This window comes from Macaca mulatta, chromosome 4, assembly GCF_049350105.2.
Source record: "Macaca mulatta isolate MMU2019108-1 chromosome 4, T2T-MMU8v2.0, whole genome shotgun sequence".
In the NCBI taxonomy this organism is placed as follows: Eukaryota; Metazoa; Chordata; class Mammalia; order Primates; family Cercopithecidae; genus Macaca; species Macaca mulatta.
Window position 1 is genome coordinate 47,541,877 of NC_133409.1, and position 21,173 is coordinate 47,563,049.

General features: G+C 33.9%; 1 protein-coding gene across 19 annotated transcripts in view; it reads left to right on the forward strand.

Moving 5' to 3' along the window:
• ADGRG6 (adhesion G protein-coupled receptor G6) overlaps positions 1-21,173 on the forward strand; it is a 135,662-nt gene that overhangs the window by 2,683 nt on the left and 111,806 nt on the right. For all 19 annotated transcript variants that reach the window (XM_015137235.3, XM_015137228.3, XM_015137236.3 and 16 more), the window contains exon 2: positions 5,734-5,834. In XM_015137235.3, the coding sequence (XP_014992721.3) occupies positions 5,734-5,834 (101 nt within the window). The remainder of the gene's footprint in view (positions 1-5,733; positions 5,835-21,173) is intronic.

Sequence of the window (21,173 nt, forward strand, 5' to 3'; positions counted from 1 at the left end):
ATTTGAGTACAAGTTGTATACATAAGGGCTTAAGAGTTTAATTTTTCAATTGAAATTTTAAAAGTGTTTCTAACTTCAAATATAGTTGCCAAAAAGTACGGAGATCCAGTATACCTTTGACCCAGTTCCTCCAGGGTCATTATAGGGTAAAAGCGTGAATATGAAATCATGTAGAAAATAGGGCTTGATACCTGGATTTGAGATTCTTTATTGAGCTATTTTGACTGAAAGTTTCCATTTTTTACCAGATGGTAAGTATGTTTTTTTCCATTTTGCTGTTTACGATTCATATGGAGTGGTTTAGGATCGTCTGATTCTTTTTAGGTATTGGTTTGTTAGAATATATGGGAAGAATTACCAATCTTTCCAAGATTAATATTCTTATTATCTTGTTGAAAAATGTTAAAATGGGGAACATAAGCTATATTATGCTTTAAATTTTAATAGATTCAAGTACAGAAACTACTTATGTGTGTTTTATGCCTCCTCCTTGTGGAGAAAGTGTATTTGTATATTGTTATAGTCAAGTTCTGAAATTATAGACTTTACGAATATATTTGGGAGTTGTAGTGACTGCATATTTTTCATACCCTAAGAAATTTAGTAGATGTAGCAAGACTTGCGTTAATTCGTCTCAAGCTGCATGAAGCTACTGTTCCATTTATGGCTTATATAAATTACATGACATTGTGCTTTTTCAATATGAATGGTGAATAAGGCTATTGTCTCTTGATTTATGGGAAATATTAGAAGCCTGTAGTTTTGTAGCCTAACTGGACACATGACTCTGATGTCTGGAAATAATGATTTGAAAGAGAATTAGTTTACATATTAAAAATAAACTAATGACCGCTTTTTAAAATGTGACCATTTTTCTAACGGCCTATATATCTTACAGAGTTTACATTTCTGATGGGATGATTAAAAGTTTCTACAGTCTATTTAGAATTTAGACTAAATAGAAAACACTTTGTTCAATGTTTGTGGTATGCATGGGCAAAAACTGTTATCTTTCAATTTTCATTTCTAATTGGATGAGATTATTATCTACATTGGATGATGTTAAGAAGCAATATAGTTGACTGGGGTGGTACTGTATAAAGGATATATTGATAAAAATATGTGGCTACGTGAGTGTCATCTTACTTTCCTTTATAAGCATTACTTGAAATGGAATTATCTGGAATGCCTTAAAAAAAGGTTCAAGATTAATTTATTTAAAGCAGAGCAAATATGACAAAAGTTTAACGTATTTAAAATAAGAGTGGTCAAAAAATCACAAATCAATGAGGAAAATATTTATATTTGTAATAGAAAACTATACAAATGACTTGAACATGACAATCCAAACAAAGGAAATTCAAATGAGACACAACTTCTTCTATCAAAGTGACAATGATTAAAGCAATAATACTCAATAGTGAAGAGAGAGCCGTGACATGAAAACAGTGATATGTTTCAATGTAAATGTGTATGTATTTAACTCTTGTAGAAATCATTTTAAATCTACAGGAAGTTTTCAAGAATAAAAATAATGCGAAGAAAGAACACACCTCTATACCTTTCACCCACAATTACCTATTCTAATTATTGGCCCCATTTGTTTAATCATTCCTGTTCCTCCTTACCTGCCTCCGCACCAGCCCCTCCTGTACACACACACACACACACACACACAATTTTTTTCTGAACCATCTGAGAACAAGTTGTATACATAAGGGCTTAAGAGTTTAATTTTTCAATTGAAATTTTAAAGGTATTTCTAACTTCAAATATAGTTGCCAAAAAGTATGGAGATCCAGTATACCTTTGACCCAGTTCCCCCAGTGGTAGCATTTGGAAAACCTATAGTACAATGTTAAAACCAGTATATTGATACAATTTACTTCTCTTTTTCTTGTGTACCTATGTGTGTAATTCTTAAGGCTGAGTTTTACTCTCACCTCTGGTATAAGCCAGTTATACATGTTACTGTTCAAATAAAGTTTAAGATTTGTGCAGGGTTGAAGAATAAATCAGCCTTTTTGAAGTGGAGGTACACCCAACTTAATAAAGGGACTTAAATCGAGTTAATAGAATAGCACTTAAAAAAAAAATACATTGCTTTGGCTCAGGAACATGATCTTTAACCAAAAAAAGAAATACGATTATGAGCAGACTTGAATAAACCAAATTACTGTTCTTTTCACTCTGGAAGAATTAAGGTATTTTCTCTGCCACTCCCCAGTCCCTTTTATGAAAAGATTTGCCATAAAAACAGGGATGGGATATGACGAAAGCAGTTAATTCTGACAGTTGCTGTTATTAGTTGCATTAGTGTCATATCAATTTCTCCACTAATATCAAAATTTCTTCACTAATTTCTCTTTAAATTGTGACTTTTGGGGAAACCAGTAGGAGTAGAGAGATGGAAAATGGTAGGTTTTTAAGATTATTTCGGTGATCCATTTGGATAAAATAATGCGTACAAGGAATCATATCCACATTTAAAGCAATTCTGTAGAAGGGTTACATTCTAAAGCTTCCTGAAACAGGACTCAAGCAAATTGTATTTTGTAGCTTACGTAGATTGAAAAGGGGAACAAGTTTGCAACAGAGGTAGCGTGGTTCTCAAAAAGGACCCTAGGTTGGAAGCCAAGTGACAAAAATGATGTTTTGGCTCTGACACCACTGATCATATGATCTTGGGCAAGTAGTTTAGTATCTTAGTTTTTCACCTGTAAGATGATAGATTTTTTTGCATAATCTTTAGATTCCTTCCAGATATAGGAGTCTATGACTGTCTTTTACTTAAAAAATGTTCCTGCTGTCTTCAATAGAACTTTAAGACCACAATCAAAATGATATAAGAGTGTACTTGTGTGTGTGTGTGTGTGTTTTTTTTTTTTTTTTTTCCTCGTAGTTCCTATTTAGAACCTTAGTAACCCTGTTCAGGATTTTCCATTCTTGGGAGATAGTTATTTAAATCTCAGGGGTGTATCTTTGCTAAGTGATCCCCTGAGAAAACACATAGTACTTTCCTTCCTGTGTTCTATTCTTAATTTATTTGTTTATCTTCTTCAGTAAACTGTAAAGTGGTTGAAAGTTGGCCTGTCCTATGGTTTGTTTAGTTACAAGTGCTTGCCTTGTTGGGTTTCTTTTCTGTCGAAGTGATAGGATCTGGACACATGGAATGCCTTAAGCCGTGGTCATCATTTGCAACTGATGGGATTGCAGGCAGCTTTGATAAGACAGCCTCAGAATTGAATATGGAATCCCTAAATGCTGAAACCGTTTATAGCGAAGAAGTTGCCTGAGTGCATAAATAGTGTTTTATGGCGAAACTAATGAGCAGGAGTCTATGAGTATTATTTAGAGATTATATGAATCTAAGAGCCATTATTCACATGTTGATAAAAGATAATTGTCATATATCAAAAAGTGTAAGAAGCTGGGAATTCTTTTGAGCTGATACATCCTTCTGTTAATATCGGTAAGGGTGACAGCCAGGTTTGACTGGTCTGTCTCTTTATTTTTCTGGACCCAAGTTTCCTTTTTTTTGTGAAATGAGAAGATTCAATTAGACTTCAGCATTGGTCCTTCTAGCTCTAAATTTCTTTGAATATGTAATTGTGCTTTTGTTTTAAAAGCATACTCATTCATCCAGCATCAGTAGGAAACAGGCCTATTCTTCCAAATAAGTGAACTTTCTATGGGACGGAAGTTTGTCACCTACTGTTTTAAAAGCCCTTACAGATTACCCTGTACTGTTATTTCAAGTTCTTTTTGGTGGGTAATATCCTATTTACAGAAGAAAAGACTAAGGGTTTAAGTACTTGCTCTACAAACCACACAATTTATAGAGGCACCAGGAGGTAAGCTGGTGCTGTTCGAGAGTCCACATCCATTATTATAATTACTAATTTCTTACTTACTAAAATATACGTCTTATTAGCAGTACTTCTTTTAATCTCAGATATTTTGGATGGATGGATTTGAAAACATACTTGCAAACAACAGATACTCTTCAAATCTTAATCTTTTCCTAGTTTCAAATTTTCCTAGTTTAGAATTTCCATCAGGAGAGCTGCATGGTTCTAGAACTTCTAGTTTGGTGAATAATAAAACGTGGCATGAGTTTCAGACACTACTTAACATTTCTGTATTCATTAGCAGACATGAATAACCAATTTCATTTCGGTCCCCAGGTGATCTCAGAAGTGACCATAAAGTCAATTGATTGGTGTTGGCATATGAGATTAATCTTGTTTACTCTTGATTTAGTCTTTTCCTTTGATTTCACTATGGACAGAATAACACCACTTGAATGAGAATGTCTGGAATGATAGTAATAATAATAATAGCTAATATTTATTGAGTACTTGCTGAGTGTCATGAACTGTGCTTGCAAGGCGTCGTCTTATGTAATCATCTCAGCAACACTGTGGACTAGGTTTATTGCTGTTCCTTATTTTACAGGTGAGAAATAGGAGGCACAAGGCATCAAGCAATTTCCCAAGGGTTACAGCATAGTTCATAAGTAGCAAACCAGATCTGTCTCACTCTAAGCTTGTTCTCTTGGCTATGAGATGGAGATGGCCTCTTAAAGATTAAAAATGCAGGCTTGAGGCAAGTGCAGGAGTCCTTCCATGTCTAATTTTGCTCATTTGAGTATTTCTCTTTCTGCTCTTCTGTTTAGTATTACACATTTCACCCAGGTAAGCAAACTTTAGGCTTTAGGGTAGATATTACTGTAACCCTAAAGTATCTTATTAGTTGCTCCTCGATAAAATGAGTCTCAGTTATTACTTATAGGCAAAGTAACTCTCCCTGGGGATTTTCAGGTCTCCTGGAGATTTCTAACTACTGCTTGCTTACCTTTCTGCCTCCCAACTCTTCTGCTCGCCAGTCCGCTTATGGTCCCTTTTGATGACTAACATTTTTAATTTCTTCCTTCTTTGCTGGTTTGCCTTTTTTTTGATGGTGCTGATTCAATGAACTGTATTGTAACATTTTTTTGAGACAATATAATGTGAATGTTCCTTTCTAAATCATTATTAAATATAATTTTCGGAATTAAATGAGTCTGTCGTGCAGAAGGATTGTTGAGTTTTCAAAGCATCACCTCTCCATCTAATGTCATTTACTACTTTCTATAATACCTGGTGTTTAATAGCCATTTAAAAACATTGATAGCTATTTTATATATAAAGACTTTACCTTTTTTGGAATATTAATGCTTCAATGTATCACTTTAGGGGATAGAACAGAGCTTGGGCAATTTGATTTTATGTTAAATATTTCCATTTATAAAGCAGCAGACATTAAGGAATACACATCCTTACAGTCTAAATTTCTGGGAGATTATAAGGAAGGTTGATAGAAACATCCTTCTTCTACCCAGATGAACATGAGTCTGCTGAGGCTGAAACTAAAATTGCTTTATTTTTTAATAAGTAATTTTTTTGAATTGTCTGACTACCCATCCTTATGCAGAAATCACCTATTATGTATATTTTGATAAGGAAAGTGCTGCCATGTGGCAAATAAAATGCATGGATTTATTTTCTTTTGCTAATTAGCTTGAAGGAAATCATTAGGTCGTCGTCATCTTTTAAGTTGCTCCACTATTTGGAAGCAAGGCTGAAAAAAGTTTATTTTCCAGTCCCTACTGGAAACCTATACTTTTACTTTATTTGTCATAATGCTTTACTGAATGTTGAATGTCCTAATTGCCATTTTCTTTCTTTGCAGGATGTTTCGCTCAGATCGAATGTGGAGCTGCCATTGGAAATGGAAGCCCAGTCCTCTCCTGTTCTTATTTGCTTTATATATCATGTGTGTTCCTCACTCAGGTAAGACTCTTTCTCTTTCACACCTCGAGTTTAATCATGATGACATTGTCTGCAGCATAAGCATGCTACTTATTTACATTGCCTTACCTTTACTTACTGCCTTTCTTTTTTTTTTTTTTTTCCTGTTTCTATCCTTATAGGGCAGTTTTTTTTTCTGTTTATGATTTGTCTATCCTCTTTGAAATTTGTGTGAATACTATTTCTTTGATCATTGTTTTATTTTCTAATGAGTTTATTTCTTTAATCTTTGCTGTCTTTTATTTATTTACTTAGCCCATATTGAGTGATGAGATAACTACATAAATGGCATTTAAAAAGTGCTAGCTGTTTCTTCTACTGTTGAGTAAATATACTGTACTTCTCTTTTCAAGTTTTCATATAGTTATTTATGGAAAGTACAGACTTTGCTAGTTTCATTCATCCTCATTTTATTAGCATGTTGCAATATGAATTAGGAATTGGAACTTAAGTTTTTAGACTATGCAGTTTAATTTACTTGATATGAAAAAGTTAATTTTAATTACAGCATTTTTGGAATTAAAGTGTCTTTTTTTCTAATTACGTTTTTTTGAACTTTGAAATAAGATCTTGTTGACTGCTGAAAAAACTAAATTTTCTGTAAACAGCACATTTTATGAATAAGCCAATTAGAAGCTGAGGAATGTGAATGATGTTTAAAAGTAAACTGTTTCTTCATTTTCTGGTTTTGTCACTGAACTGAGCAAATTTATTTAAGTCCATTCTATTTTACTCTTTGTATTCTCCTGGTGTATGTATTAGGCTTATTATGTTTTCCTTTAGAATAAAGCTAAAATGTCAATTAAGAAAATCATAATTGTTGAAGTCTTATGTATTTACTTGGAATTTAATCAAGATTTATTAATTTCATATTTATAATGTATCTATATTATCATAAATAATACATTTTAAACATTATGGAAATAGATTATCTGCTAAAATTGCTTATTCATGGATCAACAAATTAAACTTGTATTGAGATGTGAAAACTTTTTTTTCCAAGCCTCCAAGTGTTTTAAGAGTTTCAGTTACTTACTTGGAAAATTCCTGGCACTTACTTAATGGCTTCAAAACAGAACAGATCTTTCAGTGAATTTTGTGTGTATTGATTAGAATTTTATTGTAAAGCCATCCTTTTCCTTATTACCGTCATTATTAGAGGAAACACACTTGTAAACAGATTGAAAAATTAAAGATATATTAGATGTTATGATGTACAGTGTTGAACTACTTTCAAAAGTGATTAAGAATAAATTACATGATATGAGATAAATTATGAGATTAACATGATTAGTTGAAGTCTGTTTACTTTCATTTTTGTTAGGTCATGTATTTGTATAATTTTAAGGCTTCTTGAGACCATAGCACCTCCAATTTGTACTTTTAGATGTCAACATTTTAATTAATATATACACATTCTTGAATTTTAATCATTTGAATAAATGAAGCATGTCTCTTTAGGGTAAAGAAAGGGAATCAACTTGTCTGGGACCAGGCTGAGGGAGGAGAATCACCTGGGTACAAAATTTAAGGAGACACTCATTCCCAAGCTCACCAGAATCAAAGTACTTACACTTGTTAAGTTACTCTCTCACACAAGCTTTTCTTATTTATTTGTTATTTCCTGCATTATTAAACTTTTTTTGTGTATCAGATAAGGTTTTGTGACAGATAGTTTTCTGTGTTCACTTTTGAGGCCAGAACATTTTGTGTTAATACCTGTATCCTCTAATAATGACTCACTTAAAATGCTGCCACCTCGTAAGTGTCTGAATTCACAAACACTCTTTGGAGGTTATTATTGGCATTTTAATAGAAAATTTTTGCATCATAAGATGACTGAGCATGGTGCCTTATAATGAATTCTCAAGCCATTTAAAATAATGCATATTACAACTTTGGATATATCTGATATTTAAAATCTTTTTTTGCATAAATCAAAGTGTAATACTGCTATGTTTTTGAAGACTAGTGCTCAACTGATGTTATATCCTTGTTTACACCTTCGTTGACTAATTTTTGCTTCTTTGGATAACCCCTAGATGATCTCAAGTGGCTTTAAGTGGCATCTTGATGCCAGCGTCCGTAAATCTGTATTGTCCATCCTGGCCCCTTCCTGGCCCCTAGAGCCATCTCTTGAGGTGCTGATCCTCATCTACCCTTGGATTTATAATAGGCCTTAAACTTCAAATGTGCAAACAGGACCCCTAGTTCCTATCTCCTATCCTCAAATCTACTTCTCTTTTAATCTTTAAAATTCCTCCTTCTATCCTCCTATTCTCTACCACTCTATTTTGTAGACACACTGGCCTTTCTATTCCTTGTCTATGCCTTCCTAGTCTCCTCTTCTCCCTCACCTTGTTCTTTTTGACACTCAAATCTCAGTTTAATTATTACCACCTCACATAATCCTTCCCTATCCCTCAATTCAAAGGAGCTCCACTGGATCATATATTATTCTTAGTGATAATCTGCATAGATTTTGGTTGTTGTCTTGTTTGTTAATTTTTTGTTAATTTGACTGTGATAGCTAGGTTAGGAGATTGGCAGATCTCTTTTGGTTGTTGATTGACACTTAGATCAGATGATTAAAATTAGAATCTTATGGTTTGATTCCAATAACTGCCATAGTTTAATTCTTATAATAGAATTGCAGTATTAAGTTTGCTAGTAGGTAAGTTAACATTTGTATTTCATGGGACACTTAAAAAAGAAATATGTGAATTTTGTGCACTTCTGGATTTTCAAAAGTAGTGTGGAAAAATAGCTCACTGTGTCTTGACAAGTGATGATTATAACCTTTAATAAGAACTACAATAAAATAACAATTTAGAATATTTACACTCGTGCCATAGAAGTATGCCTTAAAACAATAAAATACGATTTATTTTTACCCACTATCTTGACACCATTTAGAAAAGCTGACAACATCCCATATAATCAAAATTGTTGGGAAAAGAGTGTACACTGACACTGTTGACTCTTTTGGGAGAGTAATTAGGTAACACATAAAAAAATTAAGAATGTGTACATTGGTATATCACTCTCACATGTAGGCATATACCCTATAAAATAAAAAACATAAATAGATAGAGAAATCTGTATCACTGTGTTAACTAGCATTGTAATAGCAAACCGGAAAAGACATTGTTCACCGAAAGGGGGATGTTTATGTGCATTATTTTACATTTGTTCCATCAAATACTGTGCAGTGCCTCAAAACAATGTGGTCAAACTGCCTATTGGCTTGGAAGGCTATTCATGATAATAATGTTAAGTTTAAAAGCAGATTATAATCAGGCACTGTGGCTCACACCTGTAATCCTAGTACTTAAGGAGGCAGAAGTGGGAAGATGGCTTGAGCCCAGAAGTTTATGTTATAGAACAATATAAAATTATTTTAGATTTGTAATAGCTTGCATTACAAACCTGGATGTATTATGTATCTATGTTTATGTAAGACTTTGTAAACATGTTAACAAAACATGGAATGATACTCATCAAGCTTCAAAAATGGGTTATCTCAGAGGCACAGTTTGGAGAAACAGGAGAGATGACGATGGAACTTCATACACCTCTGAATTTTTTTGCATTCTTACAATGATCAGGTATTTAGTAATCTGAAAAAAAATGATGAATTTCTTTTTTTTTTTTTAAAGCCACATAAAAATGATCAGAGAGGCGTAGAAGTGTATGAATATTTAAATTTTGTTAGTTACTTAACTGTTTCTCTGGCTCTTTCTTCACGTAATAGGAATCTCTAAAAGGAGTTTCAGATAATAACTTGTTTTTTGTGACCTAACACTCCATGACTCTGAAGATAAATGATGATATTTCAAGCAGACAGAGGGTTATGGATTCAAGTAGAGTGGGAAACAGCCAAGAGCCAATACATTTCGAAGCAACCAGGAACCTGTTTCCACACAGATCGTCTTAGTCATGAGCAGTGTGGGAGGAGCCTCCCTTCTCTCCTGAAAATCAATGATATCAGCAGATTATTTCAGAGCACAGTGTTATTCTGATATCTATGAGACATCAACAGCTGCAAGGGGAAATGTTTCTGAAAGTAAAATCTGGCCTGAATTGTGTATGTTCTAGCCCAGGGCACAACATAGTTCTGGAAGGCAGGTGATTGTGTAAAAAGAATCTTGTGCTTTTTTGTTTGTTTATGTGTTAATTTTTCTTATGATCATAAATGAACAATTATTATTTAGTATCAATTATATTGCAGTCTGTATTTAAGAGTTAAACCAAAGTTTGGTCAAAGGACTTTCAAATGTCTAGAAAAATAATCCTTTTATGAATGTGCATGTTTTTTAAAAAAAATTTAGTATTGTCTGTTGAAAATTACTAAGTAATTACTAAGTGTATCTTAAAGGTCAAAAATAAGGCTCTAATTGTACAGACCATTTTGCATATAATGATAAATGTGTGTATGTGTGTTTCACTCAGAATCAAAAATGCTCCAAATTACTGTCTGAAGCTTTCAGCTAAAAGATTGTTTTTCCATTTCAGACCTCAGATTAGAGTCAATGTGAGTGAATAAATAAAGTCTAAAAAGTTTTATACAGATATTTCCTTAAGGCAACTTTCTAGATAATTTTCTTCATACACCTTTGGATGGCCTGAATTCGATGTTGTTAGATAGGAAATCATACATTGAGGGGTCATAAAGCCAATTACATAAACATAGAATGGGAATGACCTGCCTTGTCACCACAGTGACAATTTCAAGTGACCCTGCAGTGTGATGGGACCACTAATGAAACTGATGCCACTTAAATGATATTAGGAAGAGGGAATGTCAAGAGTCCTACTTTTTATTGGTCAGATCATGCTTATTTCCAGGCATGGTTGTCATAATGTAGAGAGGGTTGGTGAACAGAGAATATTTAGACCAGGCATACCAGCGTACTGATGAGTCTCAAGCTATCTGAGGAATTTTTGGAGCAGTCCCTGTCAATACTGAGTGAGTGAAACCTCTTTAGAGGTGGGCTGGGACTGTGGACTCCCTTTGTGTCAGCAACAATATTCTTGCTTTCATGTATCAATTTGTTTGTTTTTAAGTACAAATTTTGTTGCATTATTGCATTAAAAATGGATGTAGAGAAATGGCACATTTACTTTAATAAAGTCAGTAGGAATAAGATACCAGCCTTTAGATATCTGGAGACTGGTCATCTGGAAGCTATAACAGACTTCTACGTATCTCAAAAAGGAACTAGGACCAGTGTGTTAATGCTGTAAGAACCAAATGACTCTCTTAGTAATTAATTGTCCAAAGATAAACCTAGCTGTCCTTCAGATTCCCCTATCACTAGTAATCAGGACATGAAGGAATCTCAGGATTGAGGAATTTGTACCAGAAACCTTGAAGACCTCATTAGCCTATAGTCCAGTCATGGAGTGTGTGTGTGTGTGTGTGTGTGTGTGTGTGTGGTGTGTGTTATACAGTCTGTTTTGTTCTGTGCACATAGTTGTAATTGTTTTACCTGTAAAGTTTCTTCTGTGTGCTTCCAATTTTAGCAGGTACTTTTAATAATGAACTAGACCTAGAGTTTGGGCGGGTAACTTTCTTGGACAAGATAAACCTGGGGAGCTCTAGACTTTAATAGGGACATACAAACTCTGAGACTTTGGCAGGCACAAAATTATCTACCACTTTTAAATTCTTTTTAATTCTCTAAGGAGTTTTCTTTTTATTTTCAGCGAGTAGAATATGTGCTTTTTGGCACTGTTCTGACTATTCTTTCTTCTTTGGCATTGTTCGTACTTGCAATATCATAGTATTCAGTAAGTAAAGAAGATGGAAAAAAAAAACCAGAATGGAGGAGAACCACAGACAAACCCCAATATATTCCAAATATAATGAGCAAAAATACTTTATAGGGTGGGGCAGCATGGGGAAGAAGGTTTTGAGGTTAGATGAGAAAAATGTATTAATCCCACAATGAGGATCAAGTCACATAAACATCCTTTCCCCTCCATTGAACTAAGATAATTAAACACCTGAAAAGAAAGCAGGGTTCCTTTGGGAGGCTGAGGCAGTCGGCGGATCACGAGGTCAGAAGTTCAAAACCAGCCTGGCCAACATAGTGAAACCTCGACTCTACTAAAAACATGAAAATTAGCCTGGTGTGGTGGTGTGCGCCTGTAATCCCAGCTACTCGGGATGCTGAAGCAGGAGAATCACTTGAACCTGGGAGGCGGAGGTTGCAGTGAGCCGAGATCATGCCCTGGGCAACTACGTCAATAAATAAATAAATAAATAAATAAATAAATAAATAAATAAAGCAAGCAAGGTTCTTGGGCAGCACATGGATAGTGGCTATCACCAGTTCAGGTTAACCTTCTTAACCATCTCCTACAGAAAAAACTCTCAGAGAGGAATAGAGTATCCCAGTGGGGAATATGTGGCCATCATATTTCTACAGTTAAGACTATTATCTTGATTTCTTAAAATCATTAAATATATTAGTAATCTTTTGAATGAGATTTTTCTCCGGAAAAGGGTTTGAATTATTAGGTATTTCGTGTCAGCGTATCTTGGTTTTTAGTCATTCCTAAACTAGTTTCATCTTAAACTTGTGGTTTAGAAATGATATGCTTTTGTAAAAAAATTACATAATTTTCTGCAATAAATTATTATGAGTCAAAAAAGATGCCTTCCTCTACTACATTCTCCTCCAAGTTTGGTGCTGCTAGTTTAGATAAAAGAGAAAACGTTTTTGTACTAGAGCTCAGAAGATGGATTGTGTCAACCCATTTAAAAATCAGGATCTTTCTTATAATAACTGCAGAATTATACTAGTCACTATTATTGGTTTGGTCAAAACTACAAGAATGAGAAAATGCCTATAATTTTGCAAAGAGAAGGATCTTTTTAGAAGAATCCTTACCTGGCCAAAACTTTATTAAACAGTATTATTGAAGTAAAATATAGATCTGGAGAAAAGAATACTCTGGCAATATTAATCATTGCTTTTATACACATTCACAGTTCCTTTCTTCTGTCCTTCATTTATTTGTTTTATGCCTTAAATACATGTCCAGAAATATGACATTATGTACAATTGATACTGTCCCCTATGAGTATAAGGAATAGTTTAGCTGTATCACTGGCCTTATTGAATAGAGTTTTAAGGCAGAGTTTCTGATCACAGTGATTTCAGTGGCTGCAGTAACAGTGCTATGAGGAGGAAAAGCTAGACTTTTAGAGATAATTTACCTCACTTTGTTTTTAATTTTAGAGAAAATGAGCTCCAAGTATGCACTGAGGTTGTGGAAATGTAGCCTTGCACCTTTTCCAGAATTCTCCTAATCAGATTGTGTACACCAGTTGTCTCCTGGTTGGCTCATCAGAGGTCAATATTAGTATTTTATTTGGACTGCTAATCTCATCTCTCTTTAGAATGGTAACCTCAAAATCTATTACTTGTAGGCAGCTCAAGACCACAAACATTTTTGTTTCAATACTGCTGATAACCTAATGTTTCACCAACAATAGGGTTTGTGGTTTTTCTCAGAGACTTTGCTAAGTTGACACAGGACGTTTTCCTTCCAGTTTGGTAAGCATCCTTGATGCTTTAGTTGGTGTTTGGTTAGGACTGTTATTACTTCTCATCATCTGACTGGCTTCCATGTCCCACACACATGAGTTAGAGAGGTCTGCCTCTTTTATTGACCTTTTGGAAGAAAGTTCTCTTCGAATTTTAAGCCATTTCTGATATTTAAGGTAGTGTCTACTTGCAAACATGATACTACTGATTGTGACACCATGGAAGATGGATTCAGTAAATGTGTAGCAAATAAATTGAATTGCTTTCCAAGCTCTCTTGCCAGAGCTTGGATTTCCCTTAGCAGGTTGTGTCTAACTTATCAGAGAGTTAGGTATTCTTAATCAGAGTCCCCTCATTTCTCCACCGTTATTAAAGTGTGTTCAACATTTGTGAGAGCATTATAGTACTTAAAGAAGTTACAGAGAACATAGAGTTAATATTGCTGTTCTTAGACTCATTTAAACACTAAAGGCTATGTCATAGTACTATATATGAGCAGTGTGTGTGTATTTGGGGGTGTGTGTGTATATATATACACACATATATGTACATATGTATATCAGGCTCATTTCAAAGTCCTAGTTATGCAAAGCGAAATCATTGCCTTTAATGTTAAAGAGTTTTAGTGTTATTGGGGAGACTAACGTGAGAAAAAAATAGGATGCAGTGTGATGTGCGATTTAGTAGAATTATAGGCATAATATCAAGAGATAACAGAAGAGGTCTCAGAAAATTTCTCATGGATAGATAATGTTAAAACTGTATCTTCTGATAACAACAGAAAGGGAGAAGATGGAGAATGGGTCTGAAAATGGAGAAGGGGGATCTAGGCAGAGAAAGGAACAGGGACAAGGACAAATGCACAGATGCATTATAAATGACTTTGTAGAAGCACACATATTTCTCATTACTAGAATAAAGGGTCTCTGCGGAAGAAGATAGGGAATGAGGCTAGATGGGGAAGTGGGAGACCAGACGAGGATGTCAAGTGAGGGCCGATGCTGACAAAGCTGAATGAGGACTTCCAGCCCAGCAGGGGAGATAGACATGTCCCCACTAGCTACAGTTCTGTAAGTAAAATTTGTGCATTTGCAGATGAAGATGAATGCTGAAGGGCACAGAGGTTGAGAGCTTCCTTAGGGTGGTAGTTAGGGTACTCAATGAAAAAATTGTTTTTTGTTTGTTGAATCTACAGTTTTATGATTTTTCTCAGTCATACTGTTGTGCCTTAGAAATGGCAGCCTTAGTTTCCTCATCGGTGAACAGCCCTGACACACATGTTGAAAACCTGGAAATGGTAATAGCACTTCAGGCACCCTGGATGCCTTCTGCTTCTTGCTCAAATGCATATTTAGTTGTGACCGAGGGTTGGTGAATCTAGATCAGAAATACCTTCTTTGTCTTCATAACTATTGCCTTTGAGGCTTTCATCTCCACTGGGTATATTGTAAGAGCTCCTAAGTAAACTCCCTGGGTCCAAAGTAAATTGGACAAAAATCTCCTTTTTCATAGTAAGTCTGGCTTAGGGTGAAATTGTATGACAGAATGAGATGACTAATGATTTAAAATTTAGTCTAATGACATTCAACTTTTGAGAGCCCATCTTTTTTACATGAAGCTTTTCATATTCTTCAAATTGTTCCTTTAGGTGCCTCTGACTTCTGAGCAACTAATATGACTTTTTGTCATTTAAAACAGATTTTCCACCTGATCTGCCTAGTTCATTTCCCATTCCTATTTCTTCCTTTTGAATACGTTTCAATTTTCCCATCGTAACTTAAATTTTTCCATAAGATAGTTATTAGGATATTTCTTTAAAGCGGTTGGTTCAAGTGAAACAGAGAGAAAGACTTATCTTTATTCTCTGTCCACTATGTGTGCCTGACATTACTTTACCACAGCCTTTATCTTTATCATAATTATGTTTGAAAGCATCTTGAATTGGGAACTTTGGGCTAATTTAAGTTTAAAACTCCCATCTGTGGGAAGTAGAGATTTTGTATAAAATATAAACATTTAGTGCTGTAAGTAACAACTTATTTTTTTTGGTCAGAAAAAGATATAGTTCGTTAGACTTTGTTAAAATAGGTTAAAAGTATATTTTACCTTTTAGGGCAGAATACATAAACTAAACGAGTTTGTTTGTGTGGAAGTAAAAAAAGTAGGTTTGAAATCTAATAATAAAAATGAACATATGTAATTTTGTTTTCCCCATACTTAAAGGAGAGCTTTTCATATTTTAAAAGTAAGACTACAGTCTTACTTTTTAAGACTATGCCTTAGAAGCATCAGTAGTACTTTCCACATGGTACCTTAGAAGTATTTTAATTTTTAGTAATCTTAGAAATAAAATCAGAAAATATATTGTGGGTTATTTCAGGTTAAAAATAAAGTATTATTTGAGAGAAAAATGTGTCTTTGAGAAAATACGTTACAAATTTATGTTGGATTTGATTTAAACTTGAACAGCACACACCAAGCATTAAAGCCCTTTTTGATGCAACTAATGATGGGAGTGAAAATAGTTGCTTTTGCTATCAATAGCACTGCTAACTTGACTCTGAGTAACTTAATCAGTAACATGAATTAAAATGCTGACTCTGAAATGAAATTTTGCAAAAATGTTCCTTTACAGTCAGAGATACCTTTCAATGTGTAGTGAGACTTTGTTCCTTGTGAGCTGTAGTAGGAAGATACAGTTAGTACACATGGTGAAAACTGCATGCCTGAACTTTTAGCTTGTGTTTCTATTAATAGCAAAATCAGGCAGAGGATGGTTAACAGACATTAAATTGGATGGTTGATTTCCATTTTTCTGGTTTCATAGCCCAGATATAACTTGATCAAAAATTAGCTTCAGTACTTGCATATTCAACGCAAGTGCAGTGTGAGTACACTGTATTCACAGCTGTGTGGTACAGCTTTATTTGAAATATACCGTGAAGTTGAAAAACGATCCTGTGAATTAATTTCTTATTTTGTAGTCATCCCTTTCTATAAATATATATTAGAGCAGTAAGACATTTCCAAAGGCTGATAAATTCTGTATCTATCACAGTTTTTAAACCATTTGACCAGTAGGTGCCTATGTGTAACAACACATATAGATTCTCATCACAAAAATAGTTATAATAATTAAATATTAAAGACAAATATCCACCAAGAAAGAATTAGATAATTATGGAATATTTACATTATGAAAGATTTGCATAACCATAACTTAATTTTTTGAAATGTTTAGTGAAATGGGATAAAGATAAAAATGTAATTGAGAAAAGCAGGGCATAAAACTGAGTAGTGTTTTTCAAACAATAGTCTGAACTAAATTTAAAAAATGGCAAGATAGCAATCTCTATGCTTTTAAGATTCACATATTTCCTTTTTCATTATATCCTTATGTTTCCAAAAATAAGCATGCATATATATATATACACACACACACACATATATATACTATGATTTAATAATTGTATTATTGGGTATTTATCCAAAAGAAATGAAAATATCCACAGGATATTTTATAACAGGAATTTTATACAGGAATTTTATAACATTATTATTCATAATAGCCATAAAGTGGAAAAGAAAAATCCAAATGTCTATCAACATGTAAATACATAAACAGATTTTGGTATATTCTTAATATAGAATATTACTCAGCAAAAAAAGAATGAACTACTGATGTATGCAAAAATATTAATAGGGATCTCTAAAACATGCTGAACAAAGAGGGACATAGAGTACGTACTCTATGATTTTGTTTATGTGGAATTATGGAATAGGCACAACTAAGCTATAATGATAAAAACCAGAACACTGGTGGCCTCTAGGGAGCAACAGACTGGAAGGAGATATGGTAAGATTCTCTGTGTTGATGGAAATGTTTCATATTTTGATTTGAATATAATTACACAGTAATTGTAGCAATGTAGTAGTTGTAGCAAATGTAGTAATTGTGTAGCAATGAATTGAATTGCTTTCAATTCAATATATACAAACGTATACAAACGTATACAGGGGTATATGTTTATCAAAACTCATTGAACAGCTTAGTTAAATCTGTGCATTTTTTTTCTACGTAAATTATACCTCTATTAGAACAGTCTCATCCAATTAAAATATACAGGCAATAGTTTTAGGACAGAATTAACATAATTCCACTGTCCCCAAAACTATCAAGATTTTACTATCTGTATCGAGAATTAAGTGCCAGCTTTCTAAAACACAACTTTTAGTGATTTGTCCTCTTTTCACAAATGCCTGCTCTTGGTGAAAACTCCACAAATCTTTATAAATTTCATTTCTCAGCAAATATAAAGCATGAACCAGAAAGTACATTTTAATCAAACACTTGAAAATACTGACCTAGAGTAGCTCAGCACCTGGTGAATGGCCTCTGAGGGGGTTATTTGTTCTGCCCTGGTTACTGACTTGAGAGGTTACATGAGTGAGTAGTGAGTTGAAAGCATCAGTCAAGACAGTCTCATTTCTGAAGAAGCACCTGCTATATCTGTACCCTTGGATAAATGTCATTTTTTTTTCCCTGTGAAGAGTGTAATGAGAATGGGGCTATTGATGGAAGCAAAATAATAGGACCCATAATCATCAACTGTTAATATTAAGATCCCAGATGACTTGTGGGTTATACAAACACATCTCATGAAAGTGAGAATATATCCTTATTAGATGGGATAATTTGAAGAAGTATGATATATAATTCAGTAAATCCAAAGGGTGAAAAGTGGTATAATTTTGAACTTCAGTACGCATTACAGAAAGGTGAGGCTCAATCTTTATGTCTTAAAATCTGTTCTCATTCCTTAGTTTATACGTTTAAATTAGAGCCGATTTAGCAGATATTTTGCTATGCAGGACCTGCGTTAACAGTTACACAGACCTGTGCCACAAAACAATTGAGGTCGATGACAGTCCTCATATATGACAGTGGTCTCATAAGATTAGTTATGCATTGCTTAGCGACAAAGGTATGTTCTGAGAAAGCATCATTAGGTGATTTCATCACTGTGCAAACATCATAGAGTGTACTTACACAGACCTAAATGTTATGGCCTCCTACACAGATGGTATAGCCTGTTGCTTCTAGGCTATAAACCTGTTTAACAGGTACTGAATACTGTAGGGAATTGTAACATAATAGTATTTGTGTATCTGAATGTGCCTGGGAAAGGTGCAATAAAAATGCAGAATTATAATATTATGGGCCCACCATCATATATATGGTCTGTCGTTGACTGAAATGTTGTTATGTGGTACATGGCTGTATAATGGAGCAGCCCTATACAGGTGTACCATATTTTATCTTTTATATTTTTTATTGTTGGCTGATTATGAGAGCTTCTCATGGACCTCTATGTAGCGATCTGAGATCTTCTTCAACCTAACTGCTTTTTCCTGTCTTCAGGGTGTTAATATCACTACTTGTCTTCCTCCAGACTTCTTTGAGATCTAATTCATTGCTAAATATGAGAGCATCTCTTGTCTAACTGCATTTTTTTTAATGTCCTTTATTCTAATGCAGACCTTATTGCCTCTTGCCTCAGCTTCTGTAAAACAGAAAAACTGATTTTGTTGCCTTCTGTCTTCCTCTGCAATCTAGCAATAAATCACTTTCCTATAAACATTTCTTTAAGTGTAATTTGCACAGGGACTTAGGAGAGCTTTCAGTTGCTGATGTCAGCATTGCCTTTGTTGATTGGCATTGAAGTTCCTTCACCATGTATCCTCAACCAGTATTTTCTAAACTATTTCCACTACTTCCTTACACATAATCTAAGAAATAAACAAGCTGAAAACATTTTTTCCTCTGACATTCCACAAACTTCCCTGCCTCCACACCATTTATTCAACACAAATCTCCATTCTCCTTCATTGCTACCTAATAAAGTGCTTTGCCATCTCATGACTTGTCTCAAATGCCTCTTCATGTAGGCAGCATTTAAAATAAGGATGGAAAGATAGGTAGTTTTGTGGTCTTCATTATCATGTGTGTGTATACCCAGGTGACCACCTGTTGGATAGCATTTTAATGGTGGAAATGGAGCAGCAAAGTATTTTCTAAATCTCCAAGTTTCCTCCATCTCTCATTTGGAATTCTGTAACCATTCATACTTATTCTATGTCTTGTTGCCATATTGTATTTTATGATTATTAATATGTTTCTATTTTTCCGTTATTATTGCCTACAGGTAGGGAGTATTTCTTCTTTATTTTTGTATTCTGCACAAAACTAAGAGAGTATAGGTACTGCAATAGGAATGAAGTAAAGCCCATTATTTGAAGGAAGACATTTGTAATTAAGGCAGTATGTCCACTCTACAGTTTGATGTGAAGGGCAGAGAAACTCTGTTGTAAACAAACAGAACTAGGCACAACCATGCATTTTAGTTACATTGGGAGCATATTTACTTGGATTATTTATAGTGCTAGAAATACTCGTAGCTCATTCTGCATTCCAGTCATTTTGTCTCTTGCTGTTTACCTAAAAAGTACAGGAATTAAGAAAACCTTCCCAAGCAGTTGGTAACATAAGAACTTTGGACTTACAGACAATATGTCTAAAAGACCATGAAGTTTACTTCTTCCTGTCTTTTCTTGACCCAATAATCCCTGTGGTAGATTTGTGCTCCCGCATAGCCCTCCACTGTAATCACCTTCCTCGTGGTTCCCATAGGAGAGAAGTGCTAGAGCTTCCACCCAGCTCCACCTTCCTATTCTTTACATCTCCCACGAGGCTTGTAGCTTAGCAGAATCTTGGGCTGAGGCGCCACGGTATTAACTGGATTTAGGATTAATTTTGTTTTAGCTATGTTATAAGTTGGCCTGGGATTTTAACTGAATTTGATAATGTTATTTCCATGGGAAAAAGAACTCTAAAATCCAGACAACCAATTTGGAGTTTATTTTTTGCAACATAATGAATTGTATGTTTTGGATTTTTGACATTTGGAAGACCAAATATTTCTACATTTATTGTATCTGTGCCCTGTTCTTTAAAATCAAAATACCTGTAACCATAGCTGTATTCAATGAATTATTTAGAAACATGATATAGTTTCAGACTTTTACTAATTTATCTGATATGCTTCTCATTTAAGTGAATATTTGTAGACTTTTTTAAAAAAGGAGTTATCTTATAATTAGTGGATTTATTATACTAAAATTAAATGTAGGTGTTTAATTTTTAAAAATAGTCCCTGCTGTAATCATCCAAGAAGGTAATGTACTTTTGATTAATTACTAAGAAGTTTACCTAAGAATATAATTTAGTAGCAAATGCTTGACACATGAAGATATTCATTTAAAATTAAGGTAGAAAAAAACAAAAACCCTAAAATCTCAATAATACAGAATAATTTTATGAATTATGGCAAAATGACTATAATTATAATGTAGAAATACACATAAGTTTAGCATAATAAAATATTAATACTAAATACTATGCAAAATATGCATGCATATAAAAAACTAGTAGATAGTATGCAGATATTAACATAGGGATAAGAGAGTTAATAATAGTTTTATTTTTTTCAAAATATGTCTTCAAAATAATTCCACTTGACTTTAAACAGGTTGTTTCTAGAATAATTCATGTACACAGATTTAAAGTGGGATACATCAAAACAAATCCAAAACTTTATTGTTTCTCTGCATGTCCTCCCAGCAAAAAAAAAAAAAAAAAAAAAGAGATTTTTCTTAATAAGTGATTTCCAGTTGTGTTTCCCTTTCCTTTCTGCAAAATTGT